The sequence below is a fragment of the Notamacropus eugenii genome, chromosome 4 (assembly GCF_028372415.1).
Source record: "Notamacropus eugenii isolate mMacEug1 chromosome 4, mMacEug1.pri_v2, whole genome shotgun sequence".
NCBI classification, from domain to species: domain Eukaryota; kingdom Metazoa; phylum Chordata; class Mammalia; order Diprotodontia; family Macropodidae; genus Notamacropus; species Notamacropus eugenii.
This window is the reverse complement of record NC_092875.1, coordinates 78,766,702-78,788,204: the sequence shown is the minus strand read 5'-3', so window position 1 is coordinate 78,788,204 and position 21,503 is coordinate 78,766,702. Positions and strand designations below refer to the sequence as shown.

General features: G+C 38.8%; 1 protein-coding gene across 1 annotated transcript in view; it reads left to right on the top strand.

Moving 5' to 3' along the window:
• The window catches only part of LDLR (low density lipoprotein receptor), a 37,203-nt gene extending 25,045 nt beyond the window's left edge, over positions 1–12,158 (top strand). Inside the window, exons 9-18 of the mRNA XM_072602319.1 lie at positions 292–463; positions 643–870; positions 3,050–3,168; positions 4,614–4,753; positions 5,892–6,033; positions 6,337–6,489; positions 6,830–6,997; positions 7,647–7,724; positions 8,605–8,762; positions 9,937–12,158. Coding sequence (XP_072458420.1) covers positions 292–463; positions 643–870; positions 3,050–3,168; positions 4,614–4,753; positions 5,892–6,033; positions 6,337–6,489; positions 6,830–6,997; positions 7,647–7,724; positions 8,605–8,762; positions 9,937–9,972 — 1,394 coding nt within the window. The 3' untranslated portion in view covers positions 9,973–12,158. The remainder of the gene's footprint in view (positions 1–291; positions 464–642; positions 871–3,049; positions 3,169–4,613; positions 4,754–5,891; positions 6,034–6,336; positions 6,490–6,829; positions 6,998–7,646; positions 7,725–8,604; positions 8,763–9,936) is intronic.
• The last annotated feature ends 9,345 nt before the right edge of the window (positions 12,159–21,503 follow it).

Sequence of the window (21,503 nt, the reverse complement as noted above, 5' to 3'; positions counted from 1 at the left end):
CTCTGAGGTCTCCTTCCTGTTATAAATAAGATTCTCAACAGAGGTTGAGAACCATTGTCTTAAATTTCTATTCATTCTCTGCTTTTCTTCCTGATTCTAAAAGTGAGCAAAATACTGAGATCTGTAGAGTTTTGTTGTCAGTTTTTCTCTTATTCTCAGAAACAGTTGTTATCCATAGATATTCGACAGACAGAAAGTATCTTTATCTTCATATAGAATTTTAGGGTCAGAGTTGTTGGGGAGTCCAGGGGACCCTCATCTCAGGCTGAACTGCTTCTTCTTGTGCCCTAGGCACCATTGCCTATCTCTTTTTCACCAACCGCCATGAAGTCAGGAAGATGACTTTGGACCGAAGTGAATACATCAGCCTCATTCCAAATCTGAAGAATGTAGTAGCCTTGGACATGGAAGTGGCCAGTAATAAGATCTACTGGTCTGACTTATCACAGAAGAAGATCTATAGGTAAAAGAGAATTGGATTTTATATGTTTTTTTAAATTACATTTCCATAGCTACATAGGTTTGGTAACATCCCCCTCCCAGATTTCCTCACTAGCTAAGCCCAAAGGGTAACTCTTGGGGTAAAGAAGGAATCAGCATTTTTGCCTAATTCCTTTCATCCCTTTGTCTGTTTCATTCTAGCTCTGAAATTGACAATGCTCATAGTTTTTCCACTCATGACACCGTGATCAGTGGGAACATCCAGGCTCCAGATGGCATCGCAGTTGACTGGATCCATGGGAATCTCTACTGGACAGATTCTGTCCTTGGCACTATTTCTGTCGCCAATACTAAGGGCTCCAAGAGGAAGACACTTTTCAAGCAGGAAGGTGCTAAACCACGGGCCATTGTGGTAGACCCAGTCCATGGGTATGTATTTCTAAACGTGGCATGATGCATTGTGGGGGTATTAGGGTGAAGGAAAGAAGATGGAAATTCATAGTTGTTGCAGTTTTACTGAGGGTGAAACATTGCCCTTGGAAAGCAAAAGCTAGCCTTTTACCAAGTGAGTTGTGGGGTTCACATCATCTGAGAAGGACTGATGTCTTCCTAGAAACTTGACACCCAAACAGCCAGCGCATAGAAGACAGTCTGATACTTTGGGTGGTTCCATTTTAGGACCATAGGATTTAAAAGTAGAAGGAACCTTAAAGAGCATCCAGTCTATTTCTCCATTTTTACAGATAAGTAAAATGAAGCCCAGAGACATTTAGTGCTTGGCTCAGAGCCACAGAGGTAATGAGTAGTAGAGGCAGGATCCCTACCCAGGAGGCCTTGGTTTCTGTTGTGTTATATAAGTGAGCCGTCCAGTTAGTGACGGTTAGATAGTCTTACCTAGTTTGAAAAATCATTTGCACAAATACAGGATGGGGGAGACCTGGCTTGATAGCTTTTCATATGAAAAATTTTAATTGGCCCCAAGTTCGATGTGAAGCAAGTTTGATGCCACTGTTTAAACTCTCCTTAAAAAAAAAAAACAAACTTCCCAAATTGGAGTGATCTTAGGATGCACTAACACAAATATAGTGTCCTGCTTATAGACAGATAATATTTATTAGGTTTTTACTATGAACAAGACACGATGCTAAATGCTAGAGATAAAAATACAAGCAAGCAATACAGGTCTTGATCTTAAGAAACTTCCATTTTCTGATGGAAGAAATCACATAAAGGGGAGCTAGGGAGGGAAGGGAGCATAGCAGGATGTCATGGAGATGGCTAGGAAGTAGTGTTGAATCTCTTATCTGGACAAAATCTAATGAAAACTCAAATATCAGAGAGTAGGGTGGTTCCGAGCTCAGAGTTCAAGATTTCCCTGGGAAGGAGGTGGGGATGATGGCTGAAGTGGAGGTAGCAGTGTGTGGAGATAGCCAGTAGTAGCTAATAATGGTCCTACTGTACTCAAGCACCACCTAGCAACACCTAAGTGTTGACTTAGGGCGTGTCCAGAAGAGAGGGACGCCTCCAGAGTATCCAGATTTCACATCATATGAGGAAAAGTTGAAGGGACAAGGGATGAATAGCCTGGGGAAGAAAAGACTTAGGGGAGCATGATTGCTCTCATGAAATACTTTAAGGACTGCTGTGGAGGGCGGGATGTAGGCTTGTTTTGTATAACTCTTTAGGTCAGATCATTGAAGGTCAAGGAATTAGTTGTAGGGAGGCAGATTTCAATTTAAGGAAGAATTTTCAAACAACGGAATGGTCTGTGGGCCCCTGGAAATGTTTGGAAGAAGGCAAGATGGTACCTTTGTTCTATAGGCAAGTCATGCATGTTGCATCAGAAGTTGGTCCAAATAACCTCTAAAGTACCTCTGAAATTCTAGGATCTGCTTGCTCTGTAAAGAACAAGGCAGCAGGAGTAACTGGAGGCTACAAGAACCATATTAATAATATCCCACCTCCTGCCTCCCACTTTGTAGTTTTCAGAGTCATTAATGAGTTGTAGATTGGCCATTAAAGGAAGATGTCATGTCATGCCATCTCTCTGTACTGGATGAGGCCCTTATGCTGGCTCTTGCTTTAGGAGAATGTGTTGAAATAGAGATATTTACCCTAAGAAGATAAGACTTGATAGACATGATAGCTACCTTCAAGTATTTGAAGGACCAATGCATAAAGCATGATAAAGTTTGTTTTGTTTGCCTCCAGAAGGCAGATATGGGAGGATTGGGGTGTCTGTTCATTTCAAAGAGACACATTCGGCATATTGTGATGAAAAACTTCTTAGTTTCCACAAAGGGATTTATGCACTAGTTGAGAGTTAAATTCCTCTCTGAATGTTAACTTCCCTTCCAGCTCTGAAATCTATAGTGCTACTATGACCGATGATTTAAAGCTCTCCCAAAATGGAATGAGCTACAGTCAGAGGTGGTCAATTTCCCCTTATTGGGATCCCCAAGCAAAGCTTTCTGGGTGTATATGGTGGAAGGAATTCTTATTTAGACATAGGTTGGACTAGATGGCCCCCTAACTCTCTTTTAATTTTGAAATGCCTAATTCTCTGTCAATATTCATGTCTACCTTTTTTTTCCCTCCTCCTCCTCAGCTTTATGTATTGGACAGACTGGGGAACCCCTGCCAAGATTGGGAAAGCTGGTCTGAATGGAGTTGACAGCTTCCCCCTGGTGACTGAAGATATACAATGGCCGAATGGAATCACTCTTGGTATGTTGTGCTGAGTGAGGAAACATATACATTGGTCAGAAAAAGCAATCCCCGTCCGATACAGGACCAAAAAATAAATACGTCTGGCTCAGTACCAAAGGATTTGTTAGTGAGATAGGTGTTGTCTGGGAATAAAAGAAGGACGATGATAGAATGCAAAGTTCTTCAATATGATGCTACTGCAAGTCCCCAGATTTGGTTAGTATTTCCTCAGGTCTTATTGCTACTTTTTAAAAAAACTTTATATAGAGCTAAAAATGCTATAATAATAGCCAACCTTTATGCAGCGCTTTAAAGTTTGCAAAGTAGGCAACATACATTTCCTCATTTGACCCTGTGAGGTCAGTATTAAATTACCCCATTTAAAAAATAAAACAACCAAAACGCTCTTTGGGATATATTTTATTTTTCCATCACTTTCATTTCCTGATGTTCCTTTTCTCCTTCCCTCTCCCAGGAAACAATCCTTATTACAAAAAATAAAAGAAAAAAGGTTAAAAAAAACCTAACCAGCACTTTGAAAAAATCAGGCATTGTATGCTACTTTCTATAGCTATGGTCCTGGTCCTCTGCAAAGAAGTGGAAAGGGGGTCTTTTTATTTATTATCGCCATGTTATGGATAAAGAAACTGATGTTACCTTTTAAAAATCAACACTCATCTCCCCTTAATGCCTCCCTACCACCCCTGCATTCAGCTTTGCCATGTAATAAAGAAAGACGTTTAAGCCAAATCAGTCAATTCAATGACCACATCCAACAGTGAATGCACCAGTGCATATTCCTAGTTCTCCACCCCTTTTACTGCTAAGAGGAAGATAGTAACACCTTTTTTTAAAAAAACCCAAAACCAAAACTTTTCCACTTTATCACGCAATATAGAAATTGCAGAAAAATTCCACAAAAATTTAGATTTTGGATTTTTTCTAAAAATGAGCAAAATGCAGAGACATGTGACAACTGCATTTCCTATAATATGTCTCACTCTTAACAGCTGCTTCCACATGTGGATATTTTTAACATAGGGGTAATATCATGACCTTCATTAATGTCCTCTCTTGATGCATGATTGTGGCATGGAAGTGACCCTGAGTTCTGGAAGGCTATGACCACAGAACATAAACTGCAAGCCCAGTCAGGCTCACGCCCAGCAGGGTGGGCTATTGTCCAGCCTCCCTCAATGCAGACTTGTGCTTCCCCAAAGTCCAACTTATTTTGGACCACTCAAGAAGGTGATCTGTTAAGGGAAGGAGAGATCTGACTTGGTGAACATAATACCCACAGTGATGAAATCCTACATTTCCTTGGTATCCTAAAGCAGACATTGAGAGAAGAAAAACAGGAGCCTTCTTCAAGGCAGCTCATTGCCAAGCAGTTCTAATGTTTGAGAAGCCAGGTACTCCACTGTCTACATGCTGCCCTCACCTTATCTCTGTCTTGTCTGTAGATCTTTCTAATGATCGCCTCTACTGGGTTGACTCTAAACTTCACTCCATCTCCAGTGTCGATGTCAATGGTGGAAACAGGAGGACAGTATTAGAGGATAAAAATAAACTCGCACACCCGTTCTCCTTGGCAATCTTTGAGGTGAGGTTTTGGGGCAATTTAGGTAGATAATGCAGGGGGGAGGAACTTGTTTTGCTTATAAACAAGTCTCTTTTCAAGAAACAAGGTTTCTTTTGGATGCTTAATTATGAAAAGAAATAAGCTTTATTGCAGGGATTTGGCAATGGGTGTTTCCCACTGGGATTTAAATAAGCTTTTTTCTTTTCCCCATCCACATCTTACAGCACATAAGTAATTATTTTTTTATTTAAGTTATTTGCAAACTATACCACCTCTTCCTACCTTTTATGGGTTAGCCCCTTGTACTAGAGGAAAATGGACTATGTAGTGGAAAGAACATTAAGTCTGGGGTAAAAGGACCAGGATTTGAATTCTACCCCTGTTGATCTGATCTGAATAAAGCATGGGACTTGGAGTCAGGATGATCTGAGTTTGAATTCTTCCTCAGATCGTTGTTGACTATTTGACCCTGGCCAAGTCACTTAACCTCTCTCAGCCTTGTTTTTCCCCCACTATAAAATGCAGATAATAATAGCATCTATATCACAAGGTTGTTGTGGGGATCAGTTGAGGTCATATGTACAGAAGTGTTTTGCACTTCTTATAGTGCTATAAAAAATAAGGTAGTATTATTACTCCCAGCCTCAGTTTCCCCATTCCTAAAATAAGTGGGGTGTCCCTTCCAGTTCCATGATCCTTTGATTCTACAGCCTTGCTCAGATGTAATTATATTTGTGAGAGAGGAAGGGAGGGGGCCAGTCCTTGGAATTTCTCTTATCCTTTTTTTGAGGGGGGGAGCAAAACTGAGGCAGTCAGGATTAAGTGACTTGCCCAGGGTCACACAACTAAATGTCCAGTGTCTGAGGGTAGATTTGAAACTCCAGTCCTCCTGACTCCAGGGTGCCACCTAGCGGCTCCTTCTGTTACTTTTAATGGCTCATGGGTTCTACTTGTCATGCCCTTAACAAAAGGAAGCCATCCATTGGAGGTGAAGGACCTGACTTTTCCTGACAGACAGCCTGCTGTACAAGCATATATTTGCATGTGCATATCAGTGCCTACCTGAGGGACAGAGAGATTTGAGCTTCATAGGGATTTCCTGGGTTCTGGAGAAAACCTATTGGTTAAGAGGATCTGTTGTTCTTAAATGATCCCTTAGGATAAGGTCTTCTGGACAGATATTATCAACGAAGCCATTTTCAGTGCAAATCGCCTCACGGGATCTGATATCATTTTGGTAGCGGAAGATCTGCTGTCTCCTGAGGACATTGTTCTCTATCACAACCTCACCCAGCCTACAGGTACTAGACTGACTTCTATGGGCTTTCATGGCATCTTGAAATTCTTCCTTTGTTTTCCCTCTGTTCCTTGCATATCTTGCTGTTCTCCTTGGGAAGGGAGTTGTTCTTCCATTTTCACCTATTCATGGTGCTAGATGTGTCTCTTCCAAGAAGAACATGAGCTCCACGATGGCAAGAGACTGCTTTGATTTTTGTGTTTGCATTCCCTGTGCCTTACGCAGTGCCTAGGGTTTGTAGAGAGTGTTCAATGAGTGCATGGTGCATTGCAGTGCATGCTCACCTCTGTATTTCCCGGCCTTTCAGGGGTGAACTGGTGTGAGAAGACTTCTCTCCCCAATGGTGGCTGCCAGTATCTGTGCCTTCCAGCTCCACAAATCAACTCTCACTCCCCCAAATACACCTGTGCCTGTCCTGATGGCATGTACCTGGCTGCAGATATGCGAAGGTGTACCAAAGGTAAGAGACTTCAGGAATCATTGACCACCAGCCTTTCAAGGGGACTGTTAAGCCTACCCAGGCTGCACTTTCACTGGGTGAGCAACTGATTTAGGGGGGATGGTTTCCCATTGTCTTAGCAAAAAACTCTGAGGTTTCATTACACCTTTGATATTCTGCTTTGGGTTTCCCCTTTCTGCCCAAGTCCCAATTATAGTGTTGATGCGGTAGACTACAGTCCTTGGCATTCAGTGAGCCCAGGATATGCATCAAATTTCAAGGAAGTTCTGTGTTGGTCTTGTGTTAGCAGAGTTGTGTTACTAGAATCTTGTTGATACTTAGGACATTTCTATTTTTGCAGAAGCGATTATACCTGTTACTTCTACTATGACCAGCACAACAAAGGAGGCTTTTTCTAAAACAACCACTCTTAGCCGATTACTAACAGCTGTAACAACTCGGAAGCAGACCCCCAAACATGGCACTCCTGACTTCACCACAGCAGAAATGGTTACAATGTCCCAAAAAGGTATATTTCTAGTTGTCCAGTAGGATCAAGAGTACCTTGACAACTTTACAGGTTTAAATTGAATTTTCCCCATGGTCACTGGGACGGTTGAAAATGAATGAGATCTCCTTGCATGGAATTCTTTTCTACAATCTTCCCTAAATATATGAGAATGTCACAGAACCTGAGAGGGAAAGGGAAACTTAAGAGTTCACCCAGTCCAAACATCCCTGATGGCCCACTTTCCTCTATGGTGTCTTAGACAGTAGATAAATCCTAGAGAGTTGCATGGGACACAATACTTAGCGCAGTTCTTGGCACACAGTAGGTATTTAATAAATGTTTATTGATTGATAGTCAAATTTGCCCAAGTTTACACACCTCCTATGAAAGGTGCGATTTTAACTTGGGTCTTCCTGACCCTTAGACCCCGCATTCCACCTGCTATGCCATGCTGACTCTATAGATTGGCCACTTTGACCCAACAAGGTAATTCAGCTTGAGGGAGTCTACTTTTTCTTAGTAGATGGGAATGAGATCATTTGAATTTCTAAAAGAAGCACAGTAGTATACTTTTTCAAGTCCTAGCCTTCAGAAACTAATAATGCATTGTTGTTTTTCATTTCCCTCCTTTGGAATGTGGTTTATTTTTGTGTTTCCTCCTCAACAGTTCATAGTCAGCTGCGAATGAAAGATGGTGAAGAACCTCAAGGTGGATCCAAAGCACTATCCATTGCTTTACCAATAGGTAAGACACAGATATCCTAACAGGGATAGATGCCCTCTTCTCAGAACATTTTTTCTTTTAGCCCTTCTTCCAACCCCACCAAGCAAAGTCTGTATTGCATCAGTACATCAACAAATTTTTATTTAGTGCACACTAAGTTAGCTTTTAGGGAGGAAATGGCATTTGAATTGAACTTTCATGAATGGATATAGTGTTCCACAGATAAAGAGAAGTTGGGAGGATATATACTTAAGCAAAGGCATAGAGGGAGGGAAGTACATGTAATATTCGAGGGTTACCAAATAACCTGGTTTATATGGAGCATAAAGTGGAATAATATGAGATCAGGGTGGTGCCAAGTTGTGGAGAGCTCTGAGGAGTTAAAACTTTACTTGGGAGGCAGTAAGAAGCTAATGAAGACTTTTTGATCAAGCCTTGATTGTCACAATATTGATCAGAGTTCTGAAGTTTTTCAGTCTCTTTTCTGTATCATCTGTATAATCATGTAAAACTGATCTGGTTCTGCTAGGCATCAGTTCATACATATTTTACCAAATTTCTCAAATTTCTTCATATTCATAATTTATGTTAATTTTCCATTCATATTTCTCTATGATATATTCAGCCATTTTCCAGTTGGTGTATACTCACTTTCTTTTTAGTTCTTTGATATGGAATTTTTTCCACTGTCTTTGACCTCCTTAGGTTATATGCCTAGTAGGAGTTTCCCTGTGTCAAAGGGTATGCACAATTTATTGACTTTTAAAAGATAATCCCATATGATCCCACAATATTTACTAAGTGCTAGGGATTGTGCTAGGCTCTGGGGAGACAAAATGAAAAGTGGTTCCTGCTCTAAAGCAGTTTATATTCCATCACGCTTCTCCTTCCCTTTCTCCAGTTATCATCGCTTTGTTTTGTTTCGGAGCATACCTGCTGTGGAAGAACTGGCGACTCCGGAACATCAATAGTATAAACTTTGATAATCCCGTCTATCAAAAGACAACAGAGGATGAAGTTCACATCTGTAGGAGTCAAGATGGCTACACATACCCCTCGGTAATAGGCATGTTTGTTCATTCAGTCACTCGTCTGACAAATGTTCATCGAATATACATTGTGCGCGAGGTCCTTTGATCAATGACATTATGATATGCAGACTTTGACTTCCTTGTAGGGGCATCTGTGGTGTAATTCAAAGTGCTGGAAGAGACCAGAGAGATCATTTTAACTAACCCTTTACAATTTTTTATTACATACATGGTTTTTTAATGAAAAAAATTGATTTTTCTCCCCATTCTCTACTCTTATTTCTTTTAAAAAACGGTGAAAAACAAAACCCTTGTAACAAATATGCATCATCAGGCAAAACAAATTTCCACATTGGCCATGTCCAAAAATGTTTGTCTAACTCTGCACCTTGAGTCTCTCCTCGCCTCTCTCTGGGGCCAGGTGGTATGCTTCATCGGCAATCATGGTTAGACGTTAAATTGATCAGGTCTTAGGTCATTCAAAGTTTTTCTTTATCATTCTGCTCACTTTACAAGTGTTAACAGGTTTCTCTGAAACAGTTTTATTATCATTTCTTATGGCACAATAGTATTTCTTTACATTTATATACCATAACTTGTTTAGCCAACTCTTTAGTTTTTCTTTCTTTTTTTTTCCTGCTATTATAGAAAACAGTTTTTATAATTTTTTTTTTTTACATATGGAAATCCTTCAGTTTGAAAGAAGCTAGGTGGTGCAATGTATAGAAGAATGAACCCAGAGCCAGGAAGATCTTAGTTCAAATCTAGCCTCAGACAATTAGCTGTATGACCCTGGATGAGTCCCTTAACTTGTCTGCCTTAGTTTACTCAGCTGTAAAATGGAAATAATCATAGTGCTTATATTTAGGTTTAGGGTTGTTATGAGAGTCAAGTGAGATATTTATAAAGTACAGTTCCTGGCACATAGTAGGTACTGAGTATTGTTTTCTTCCTTCCCTTCCTTGAAAGGAGGTTAAGTGATTTGTCCAAAGTCACAAAGTGACTTATGACAAGTGCAAGGCTTTTTTCGGTGCCTTTGCCCTCCACGTTATGCTGTCTCATGGATCATTTGTCCCGCTCTTGGCATCAGAGCCAAACCTCCTCCCCTGTTCTGATATGGGAAGACTTTAGAGGGGCTGTTTTGACAACTGAGTAGAAAAAACAATATGGCCCTTTCTAAGCTCTTTTTTTTCCATTTACAGAGACAGATGGTGAGCCTGGAAGATGATATTGCATGAACGGTTGCCACAAGAAGTACCTCTTATCAAAAGTTGCTGCTTATTTATCGGAGGAAAATGCCTTGTCTTTCCCAGTTCCTTTATCAACTGCTCACTTCCCAGAGCAGCCACTGCTGCTACTTCCCAAGGGACCTGAATAATATCTTCCTACCTAAAGAAAGAAAAGACAAAAGAAAACCCACTACCCCCACTCAACCCCAGAGGAATGGGCTTTGTTGGGGGTGTCTGGGCTAAGCTGACTGTCTGCTGAGAGTTTTGTTTTATATATTTATTCATCTTGGAGGCAAGGCAGTCAAGCTTCTGATGGTTCAGTCCCTTGGATGATGGGTTTTGTTGGTAATTTCCCTTACATGTGAAGGAGAAGAGAAACACAAAATAAGATGGAGACGATTCTCTGGATGTAAGGCTGCAATATTTCTCCGGTGTGATTTGGATGCTTTCTCTGCCGCAGTCTTTTGGATAAGGGGGTGAAGATGAGGAATGCAGTTATGTGAAGACTTGGGGACTGCACAAAAGCACAGTGGCTTCCAGATGGAAGTAGGTGCTTCTCCTGGTCAGGTGCTGCACCCCATCCCTTCCCCACTCCCTTTATCTCAGGAGTGAAAGTGTTTACTTCTACCTTGGAGTTGGTAGACAACCTGTCCTCCCATAATCTCAAACTTGGCCTCTTCAGAGCACATCTGTGCTCTTCTTTTAAGCCATTAAGTTGCCTCAGAGATGACTAGTGATCAATTGTGGGGTTAGCTTGAGCTAAAACTAGCCTGACTCCAGTCACTTAACCACTCACTTACAGTAGCTCCTGCCATCATTCATCCTATAAATGTGCCACAGTGTATCAGACACTATCCAGTGAACTCCAACAAGAACAGTTTGTTCCAGGGAGTTTGTAGTCTGCTATTATATGAAGTTTTTTTGTTCTCTCCCCACCCACTCAACACTTTCCTCCTTCTCACTCACCCCTCTTTCTTTTCATGGGTGAATTTTGTATCTCTTTTCTTGCACTTTTTCAGTTCAGGGTTGTATATTTGTAAATTTTATATTTTTATTATGATTTTGCACTGTTTTCTTTTGTATATATTATTTTGACTATTAATGAGAACTTGGCCATGATGACCAATTGCAAACTGCCAACAAAAAGATTTCATTGTATTTGTGAATTTGCTATGTTTTGTATACTGTTCAGTGAATGAGAAGGGGTGTGTGTGTGTGTGTGTGTGTGTTTATATGTATGTATGTATGTGTGTTCTTCTGAGTCTGTCCAAATGGAAGAGTTGATCAGGAAGGCTAAGCCAGGACTGTTTAAAATACAGTTTATAATTGCCATCCATTATCTTTCTAGCTCACATCTAATGGGCTATTTGATAAGTCTGCTCCCTTTGTGTTTCTTATGAATCCTTCTAGACCACACAATTGAATACATCACTTAGGGAGATGCGCTGTCTCAGTACATCTCAAATCAGTGCCCTGTGCCCAGAATATTTGCATAGGACTAGCGATCCTTATGATGGGTTCAGCTCTATATTTTCAATTAGAAGCTTTTCGAAAGAAACAACAGCAGCCAGCCATCAGACCGTCTGCCTTGCACTTCATGGGTCCTGACTCAATGTTTGTTGTTAACTGAACACTGGAGAGAGCCTGACAAACTCCTATCATTCCCTATTGGTGAATGTTAGTTCTTCTTTCGCCCCTCCCCATCCTTTACAGAGTCTAAAGGAAGTGGGAGTGAACGGGGCATAAAGACCAGACCAAGGAAAGATGGAAAGCACTACAGCCCTCTATTGCCAGAAGCTGTGAAAGACATTCTAAAACCTGTAAATAAATTAAATCATGTATAGTCAGTAGGCTATATGTTTGTGTGTTTGGTTTTTCTTTTTTTTTTGCACACAATGTCACTCATTTTTTAAAAAGAAATCACTTTATTTATTTTTTTAACTTCTTGGACCACCCTTTGTGTCTGGAGTGATTTTTTTTCTGGGTCTTTTTCCTCATCCTGTATCTAAAGATGACATTTGCACCACTGTGGCTGATGCTTCCTGGAGAAATGACATTTGCACACACACATGAAACACTGATCGCCTTTGGAATGGGAGGGTGTCAGACTTTTTAAACAACTGTATGTACAAAATGTTTTTGTAGCCTGATTGTTTTATTGTGATCAATTAAATTTCTTAAGTGCTAAGTTTTAAGTTAATGTGTGTTTCCTCTTCCACTCAATCCTACCTTACTTTCATTTGTCTGTGGGAGTCCTCCAGGAGAACCCTAGGACCTGGGACATTGCCCAGATAGGGGAGTGTCTGTTAGAAGAGTGAACCATCCCCCTTCCGTCCTGAGGCAATAAACCCCACCTGCTTCTTTGTTTAGAGAGCCTACCCAACCTTAGTTGGTTACTGCCCAGCTGCCATATACCTGGCTAGCAGTGGGTTGTTGCTCCATAGCTAACAGTCCAATGCCAAAGCCTTTCTTATCTCTTGTTTGGATTCCCATTGGCAGTGGCTCCTCAAAGGTTATCAGAAATCTGGATTTTGAACCTTGGAACTGGAATCCTATTCCATGTCCAAACCTCTCAATTCTGAAGGGGGTGGTGGTTTTAATGCATAAAATCCCTACCCAAAAAGTAGGGGATGGGGGGGGGGACTTACCTACTTAGCTCTAGAAACTTATTTCAAATAAACTTTAGGCACCAACTTGTTTTTTCTCACCTAAGTGAGATGTTCTGTTATTCTAGTCCTCTTGTGCTCCTGAGCTACTCACCAACCATCGGGTGCCTCCTAACCACAGCCCTCAACAGTTGCATGATCTACATAAATTATCAGCCTCTGGAGAAATGCAAGATTATCTTGCTTAATACAGAAAGGGTAATTTCTAAGAAAACTTGATTCTGAATTCTGAGTGCTGATAGATCAGCCTCCAGCTGTGGAGAAAGGAAGGAAGTGATGTTGGAGGCTGCTTGCTTTGTTTTCTTGGCAGGAAAAGTAGGGAGTGTAGACGGCAGCTGGCCTGACCTGTGGAGGTCCTACTTGGGCTTAGCTGTTCAATTTCTTGTGCCTCTTTCTGGGTGTGGGCCTGAATGGTTACTCCCAGTTCTTGGTCTCTTCTCATCTCAGTTGGAAGAAGCCCAGATGAAAACCCAAAGAAAGAAGGTTACAGTGCAATGTAACTGATTGCAATGAAGGAGGTTTAACTTCAGATAAGGGATGATGTAAAGTTTTAAGAAGCCATGTGAGAGATCATGAGCCTGAAGAATGGACTGGGGTCAGGGGGCCAAATGGGGAACCAGCTTCTACTTGTGAACCAGCTCTAATCTAGGACAAGACCTCCAAAAGTAAGAAGTGTTGGAAGACTCCCACCTCAGTCTCTTAGCCAGTAGGGGCCTCAGAAATGGAGGCCTAGCAAGAGTTATCAGGGGTGGGACTAGTTTGCCTTCTTTGAACCAGCTTTTAGGTTTGGGAATGGGGAAAGGAGCTGAGAAGGTGGGAGACCCAAGCTCAGAGAACTTAAGATGAAACATGCTACTTACCCTTTTGCCAGAGAAATGGCTGATTTAAAATGCAGAATGAGATCTATTTTGGGATGTGACTTACATGGGAATTTGTTTTGCTGGATTTATGTGCATTTTTTTATGAGGATTTTTTTTGTGGGGGGGAGGGGACAGTAGGAGGAAGAGATAAAAAATAAAAATATTTAAAAATTAATATATTTTTAAAAGGTGGTGGTAGATCTAAGAAAAAGACTGCTCCCATGTCTGACACTGTGATCAGACTAATGAGTTTTCTAGACCAGGTACTCCAAAGACATTACCCTCCACCCTGGATTCTCTGTTCAAAGAACAGACTATATAAAGGGGCAAACACATCCCCTCTAATCTCCTGAGCAATGTTCTCTCCTCTATCACTGTGCCCTGGGAATAGCTTTAGAGAATACACATTCCAGGGTGGGGTACATCAGCCAAGGAAAAAGCACAGCATGGCTTTTGGCTCTATCCCAAAAGCCTTCTCCCCAGGTCCTGAGGCTATATGCATGTTAGTTTGCCAAGAGATAGATGGAATGAATTGGGAGGTACTGCTCCCCCCCCCAAAATACCACCATCGCCCCAATCTCCCAGAGTCAGACATTCCTTCATGGCTTTTTATTATTTTTCTTTTTGTTGTACATTTTTATTTTTTGCTACTCTGAACTTGATAAACATCAACAAATATGAATGGTTTCATATACAAAGAACAAGAGAAAGAATTCTGTAAATGTAACCTTTACTCTCTATTTCATACAATCTGTTTTGTTTTTAATTATAAAAGAAAGTCAACATATTGGTTTTAAAGCTGGACTACTTCTCTCACCACCCCCCCTTCCTTTCTTCTCAGTGCTTTAAAAAACAAACCCACAAATTTTATATGCAAAGATTTACATGGATGAATCCAGAGTTAAGGGAAAAATACAACCTTTGACCTCAACAATGTAAGTAGAAGTACAATCACAAAGCAAACAAAAGCAAGTAGGGCAAATTGTAAAGAACAAGGCTGGCCCTTTGCAGAGGTAGGGAAGTCCGTGGGTGTGGTACATTACACATATTTTCAAACATTCTTTTCTCTTTCTTTTCCTTAAAAAAAATTATATGAGATGACTCTTTGGGATGTGGTGAGTGAGATACTGGGGAAAATTTTAGTGATAAAAATAAAAGATATCTAGATTTAAATTTTAAAAACATTTCAATAATACTCTATTTTTTTTTTTTGTGGCATCACCATCACTAGTCCTCTTTACCCCCTGCATCTTCACTCTAAACAATATTTTTTAGTTTTTAAATTTATTTTTTCTAATTACATGTAAAAGCAATTTTTAATATTCATTTTTTAAACTTTTGAGTTCCAAATTCTCTTCCTCCCTCCCTCCCCTCTCTTCCTTTTGAGAAAACAAACAATTTGACATAGATTATGAATATAAAGTAATGCAAAACATATATCCATATTAGCCATGTTGCAAAAGAAAACACAGACTGAAAAAATCCCAAGAAAAATAAAGTTTAAAAAAATATTTTTCAATCTGCTTTCAGACCCCACTGGTTCTTTCTCTGGAGGTGGATAATATTTTCCATAGTAATTCCTTCAGAATTGTCTTGGATCATTGTATTGCTAAGAATAACTAAGTCATTCACAATTGATCTTTGCACAATATTTCTGGTACTGTGTACAATATTCTAGATCTGTTCACTTCACTTAGCATCAATTCATGTAAGTCTTTCCAGGTTTTTCTAAAATTATCCTGCTCATCATTTCTGATAGCACAATAGTGTTCTATTACAATCATATGCCACAACTTGTTCAACCATTCCTCAATTTCCAATTTTTTACCTCCCCAAAAAGAGCTGCTGTAAATATATTTTTGTACATCTAGATCCTTTTCCTTTTTTTTAAAATCTCTTTGGGATACAGACCTAGTAGTGATACTGCTGGATTAAAGGGTATCTAAGTTATCATTCTTTGCAGATGATATAATGATATACTTAGAGAATACCAGAGAATCAAGTAAAAAACTACTTGAAATAATAAACAACTTTGGCAAAGTTACAGGTTTCAAAATAAACCTACACACATCTTCTCCATTTCTATATATTACTAATAAAGCCCAAGAGTAAGAGATAGAAAGAGAAATCCCATTTAAAGCTACGGTAGACACTATAAAATATTTGGGAGTCTACCTGCCAGAACAAATCAAGGGACTATATGAATACAAATACAAAACACTTTTCTCACAAATAAAGTCAGATCTAAGTAAGTGGAAAAACATCAGTTGCTCGTGGATGGGCTGAGCCAATATAATATAAATGACAATTCTACCTAAATTAATTTACATATTCAGTGCCATACCAAACTATTAGATAATTATTTTGTAGAGCTAGAAAAAATAATATCAAAAGTCATCTGAAAGAACAAAAGGTCCAGAATATCAAGGGAACTAATGAAAAGAAATGCTAGGGAAGGTGACCTACCTCTACCAGATCTCAAATTGTATTATAAAGCAGCAATTATCAAAACTACTTGGTAAGCAACAGAAGGGTAGACCAGTGGAATATGTTAGGTACCCAAGACATAGTAGTCAATGAATATAGCAATCTACTGTTTGATAAACCCAAGGACCCCAGCTTCTGGGATAAGAACTCACTGTTTGACAAAAATTGCTGGGAAAAATGACTAACAGTGTGGCGGAAACTAGGCATAGACCAATGCCTGAAACCATACACAAGTCCAAATGGGTACATGATCTAGGTATAAAGATTGATACTAAAAACAAATTAGTGGAACAAGGAATAGTGTATTTATCAGATTTATGGATAAGGGAAGAATTTTTGACTAAACAAGAGATAGAAAACATTATGAAGTGCAAAATGGATAATTTTGATTATGTTAAATTGAAAAGTTTTTGCACAAACAAACTCAATGCAACCAAGATTAGAAGGTAAGCAGAAAACTGGGAAAGAATTTTTGCAGCTAGTGTCTGTGATAAAGGCCTCATTTCTAAAATATATAGAGAATTGAGTTAAATGTACAAGAATACAAGTCATTCCCAATTGATAAATGGTCAAAAGATATGAACAGGCAGTTTTCAGAAGAAGAAATAAAAGCTATCTATAGTCATATGAAAAAATGTTCTAAATCACTATTGATTAGAGAGATGAAAATCAAAACAACTCTGAGATACCACATCACACGTATCAGATTGACTAACATGACGAAATAGGATGATGATAAATGTTGGAGAAGATGTGGGAGAGTCGGAACACTAATTCATTGTTGGTGGAGCTGTGAGCTGATCCAACCATTCTGGAGAGCAATTTGGAACTATGCCTAAAGGGTTACAAAAATGCACATACCTGTTGACCCAGCAATACTGCTTCTGGGACTGTATCCTCAAGAGATCATAAAAATGGGAAAGGGTTCCACATGTACAAAAATGTTAATAGCAGCACTCTTGTGATGGCCAAAAACTGGACATCAAGGGGATGCCCATCAACTGGGGAATGGCTGAATAAATTACGGTATATAAATGTAATGGAATGCTATTGTGGTATAAGAAATGATGAACAGGAACACTTCAGAGAGGCCTGGAAAGACTTATATGAACTGATGCTGGGTGAAAGGAGAAGAACCAGGAGAACTTTATACACAGAAACAACCACAGTGTATGAGAATTTCTTCTGGTAGACTTAGAATTTCATTGCAATCCAAGGACTTAAAAAATTTCCACTGGTCTCTTAAGGCAAAATGCCTTCCACATCCAGAGAAAGAACTATGGAATTTGATCACAGAATGTAGTAGATCATTTTCTTTTGTATTACATTTTGGTTTATGATTTCTCCCATTCATTTTAATTCTTCTATTCAATATGACTAAGGTAAAAATGTATTTAATAGGAATGTATATGTAGAACCTATATAAAATTGTATGCCGTCTCAGGGAGGGAGGTGGGGAAGGGAGTGGGAAAAGAATCTAAGTGATTGCAGAACACTGAAAACAAATAAAATGATAAAAAAAAATAGAAGCATTTGAAGGATCATAAAAAAAAGAGTGTATACAAAGTTTTATAGCTCTTTGGGCATAGTTCCAAACTGTTCTCCAGAAAGGCTGGATCAGTTTACAGTTCTGCCAACAGTCCATTAGTGTCCCAATTTTTCCATATCCCCTACAACATATATCATTTTCATTTTCTGTCATATTATCCAATTTCATAGGTGTGACATGATATTTCAGAGTTGTTTCAATTTCTATTTCTCTAAGTAATAGTGATTTAGAGCATTTTTTTCTTATGATTATAGAGAGTTTTAATTTCTTCCGAAAACTACTTGTTCATATGCTTTGACCATTTATTAATTGGGGAATGATTCATATTCTTATAAATTTTACTGAATTCTCTAAATATTTGAGAAATGAGGCCTTTATCAGAGGAAATTGCTTCAAAAATTCCCCGCCCCATCCCCCCCCCCAAGTCTTTTGATTTCCTTCTAATCTTGGCCTTCTATTGAATATAAGTTTTATTGCATTATAGTCGAAAAGGATGTATTTAATATTTGTTTTCTTGTATTTAGTTGTGAGGTTTTTATGACCTAATGCAGTCATTTTTGTATAGGTGCCATGTACCATTGAGAAAAAGGTATATTTCTTTTTAGTCTCACTCAGTTTTCTCCAGAGATCTATCACATCTAACTTTTCCAAAGTTCTATTCATCTTCTTAGCTTCTTTCTTGTTTATTTTTTTAATTAGATTTACCTAGTCCTGAGAGGGGAAAGCTGAGGTTCCCCACTAGTATAGTTTTATTATCAATTTTTTTTTTTTACTGTAACTCATTTAGCTTTTCCTTTAAGAATTTGGTGCATATATTTGGTATTGATATTACTTCATTGTCTATGGGAACTTTTAGCAAAATTTAGTTTCCGTGCTTATATAATATTGATATTATTATTTCATTGTCTTTGATACCTTGCAGCAAAATGTAATTTCCCTGCTTATCTCTTTTAATTAAATCTATTTTTGCTTTTGCTTTGTCTGAGATCATGGTTGCTACCCCTGCTTTTTTTACATCAGTTGATAATAATAGATTCTGTTCCAGACCCTTACCCTTACTCTGTGTGTCTCTTTGCTTCATGTGTTTCTTGTAAACAACGCATTGTCAGATTCTGTTTTTTAATCCACTCTGCTATCTGGCTCTGTTTTATGAGTGAGTTCATCCAATTCATATTCATAATTATCGTTGCTAACTGCGTATTTTCCTCCATCCTATTTTCCCCCATTTATCCTTTCCTTTCTTTCTCCTTTTACCCTGTCCCTCCTCAAAAGTCTGTTTTGCTTCTAACTCCTACCTCTCCCAATCTGCTCTCCCTTCTTTAACTACTCCCCTTTTCTAACTCCCCCCTCCTTCTCTTATCCTTCTCCCCTCCTAATTCCCTGTAGGGTAAGATAGATTTCTATACCCAAATGAGTATGTTATTCCCTTTTTGAGCCAATTTCAATGAGAGTAAAGTTCTTCTCTTCCATTTGTAAAAGCTCTTCTTTTTGTGTCTTTTATGTGAGATAATTTACCCCATTCTACTTCTCCCTTCACCCTTTTCCCAGTGGATCTCTCTTGTTCACCCTTTAATTTTATTTCTTTTAGATAACATCATATTCAACTCACACCTTTACCCACTGTCTATCTATACTCCTTTTACATGTCCTAATAATGATAAAGTTCTTAGGCATAATAAGTATCATCTTCTTGTGTGGGCATCTAAATAGATTAACTTTATTGAACTATTTATGATTTCTCTTTCCTATTCTTTTTATTCTTCTTTTGAATCTTGTATCTGAAAGTCAGATTTTCTATTCAGCTCTGGTCTTTTCATCAGGAATGTTTGAAAGTCCTTTATTTTATTGAATATTCATTTTTTGCCCCTGAAGGATTACATTCAGTTTTTCTGGGTAGGTTATTCTAAATTGTATCCTATCTCTTTTACCCCTGGAACATCACTTTCCAAGCACTCCAATCCTTTAATGTAGAAACTGCTAAATCTTTTTGTATTCTGATTGTGGCTTCACAATAATTGAATTGTTTCTCTCTGGCTGCTTGCAATATTTTTCTCCTTGATCTGGGAGCTCTGGAATTTGGTTATAATATTACTAGGAGTTTTCATTTTGGAGCTCTTTCAGAAGATGATCAATAAATTCTTTCAGTTTCTATTTTATTTTCTGGTTCTAGGATATCAGGGCAGTTTTCTGTGATAATTTCTTAAAATATGATGTCTAAGCTCTTTTTTTTTTTTTTTTTTGATAATGGCTTTCAGGTAATCCAGTAATTTTTTAAAAATTAAATTATTTTGTTTTCAGCGTCCTTCCTCCTTCCCTCCCCACTCCCTAACCCAATAATTCTTAAGCTATCTTTCCACAACCTATTTTCCAAGTTGGTTGTTTTTTTAATGAGATATTTCATATTTTCTTCTATTTTTCATTCTTTTGACTTTTATTGTTTCCTGATGTATCATAGAGTCGTTAGCTTCCACTTGCCCAATTCAAATTTTCTAGGAAATAATTTCTTCAAGAAGTTTTTGTATCTTCTTTTCCATTTCGCCAATTATACTTTTTAAGGAGTTATTTTCTTTAGTGAATTTTTGTATCTCTTTTATCATTTAGCCAATTCTGTGTTAAGGCATTATTTTCTTCAATTTTTTTTTGGTGTCTCCTTTACCAAGCTTTTTTTATCCTCATAATTTTCACTCTCTTTTCATAATTCTTTGCTTCACTCATTCTTTTCCCAATTTTCTCTCTGTCTTTCTTACTTGATTTTCAAAATATTTTTTGAGCTCTTCCAGGAATTCTTTTTGGTCTTGTGACCAATTCACATTTTTCTTTGAAGCTCTGGATATAGCAGTTTTATTTTGTTGTCTTCTGAGTTTGTTTCTTAATCATCCCTGTCACTATAGTAACTTATAATGGTCAGCTTCTTTTGTTGTTGTTGTCTGCTCATTTTCCCAGCTTATTTCTTGATTATAATTCTATGTTAAAGTTGGGCTCTACTCCTGTGATGGAGAGGACATTGTTCCAAGCTTTAGGTCTTTTTTGCTGCTGTTTTCAGAGCTAGTTCTAGGACCCTGTAGGTTTTCTGTTCTTCCAAGGTGGTACGACCTAAGGAGAGATGTGTCTACTACTCTCCAAGTCTTTGAGCAACTACAAGCATTCTTCTCCACCTTGGAATTGTGATCAGGGTCCCTGTGTGCTTGCAGTCTCAAGTGCTAGTGAGCTAATGGTCTTCTTAGTTCTGGGATTGTATCCAGGAACTGAATATAGGCAATGTGACAGAGTTTAGCACCCAGTGCCAACAAAGGGTTGCCTATAATGTCCTTCTGACCAGTTGTCTGACTCCCTTGAGAACTCCTAAAGTTGCTACTGTCGATGGACTGCTTCCAAGATCTGCTACTGTCACTTTCTGAGCTGGTCTAACTACCACTCCACTGAAACACACCTTTCCTGCTGACCTCCTAAGATGTCTTGGCCTGGGAAATTGCTTCACCTTGGCTTTTTGTTGGTTCTCCTGCTCCAGAATTCAATTAGAGGTGTTATTTTAAAGTTATTTGGAGGGAAATTTGGGAGAACTCAGATGAATCTCTGCTTTTACTCTGCCATCTTGACTCCACCTCCGCCCAAACAATTTAAAAAAAAAATCCTCCCTCATAACAGATAAATGTGGGCAAGCAAAAAGAGTTGTTGCTTTTCATAGAAGACTATCTTCAGAAGGCGCCTCTTGAATTAAAAATGTTAAGGAGTGGGGGAAGGTGTGATACATGGAGAAGTGGGAGGCATGGAGCTTCAGCCTAAGAATGTATTAATTAGTACCTTTGCCAAGATGACATAGTTCCCTAATTCCGCATAGGATAGGGCCTGCCTGAAGAGACTGGGCACAGGCAAAGTAAATCCAGGACCTTAAGCAGCATGCACAGGACAGGCCTGGGTGGGTCATTCATCGGTAGTGGTACAAGAACTGCAGGCATTTGGAGGGAGGGAATTCCAGGT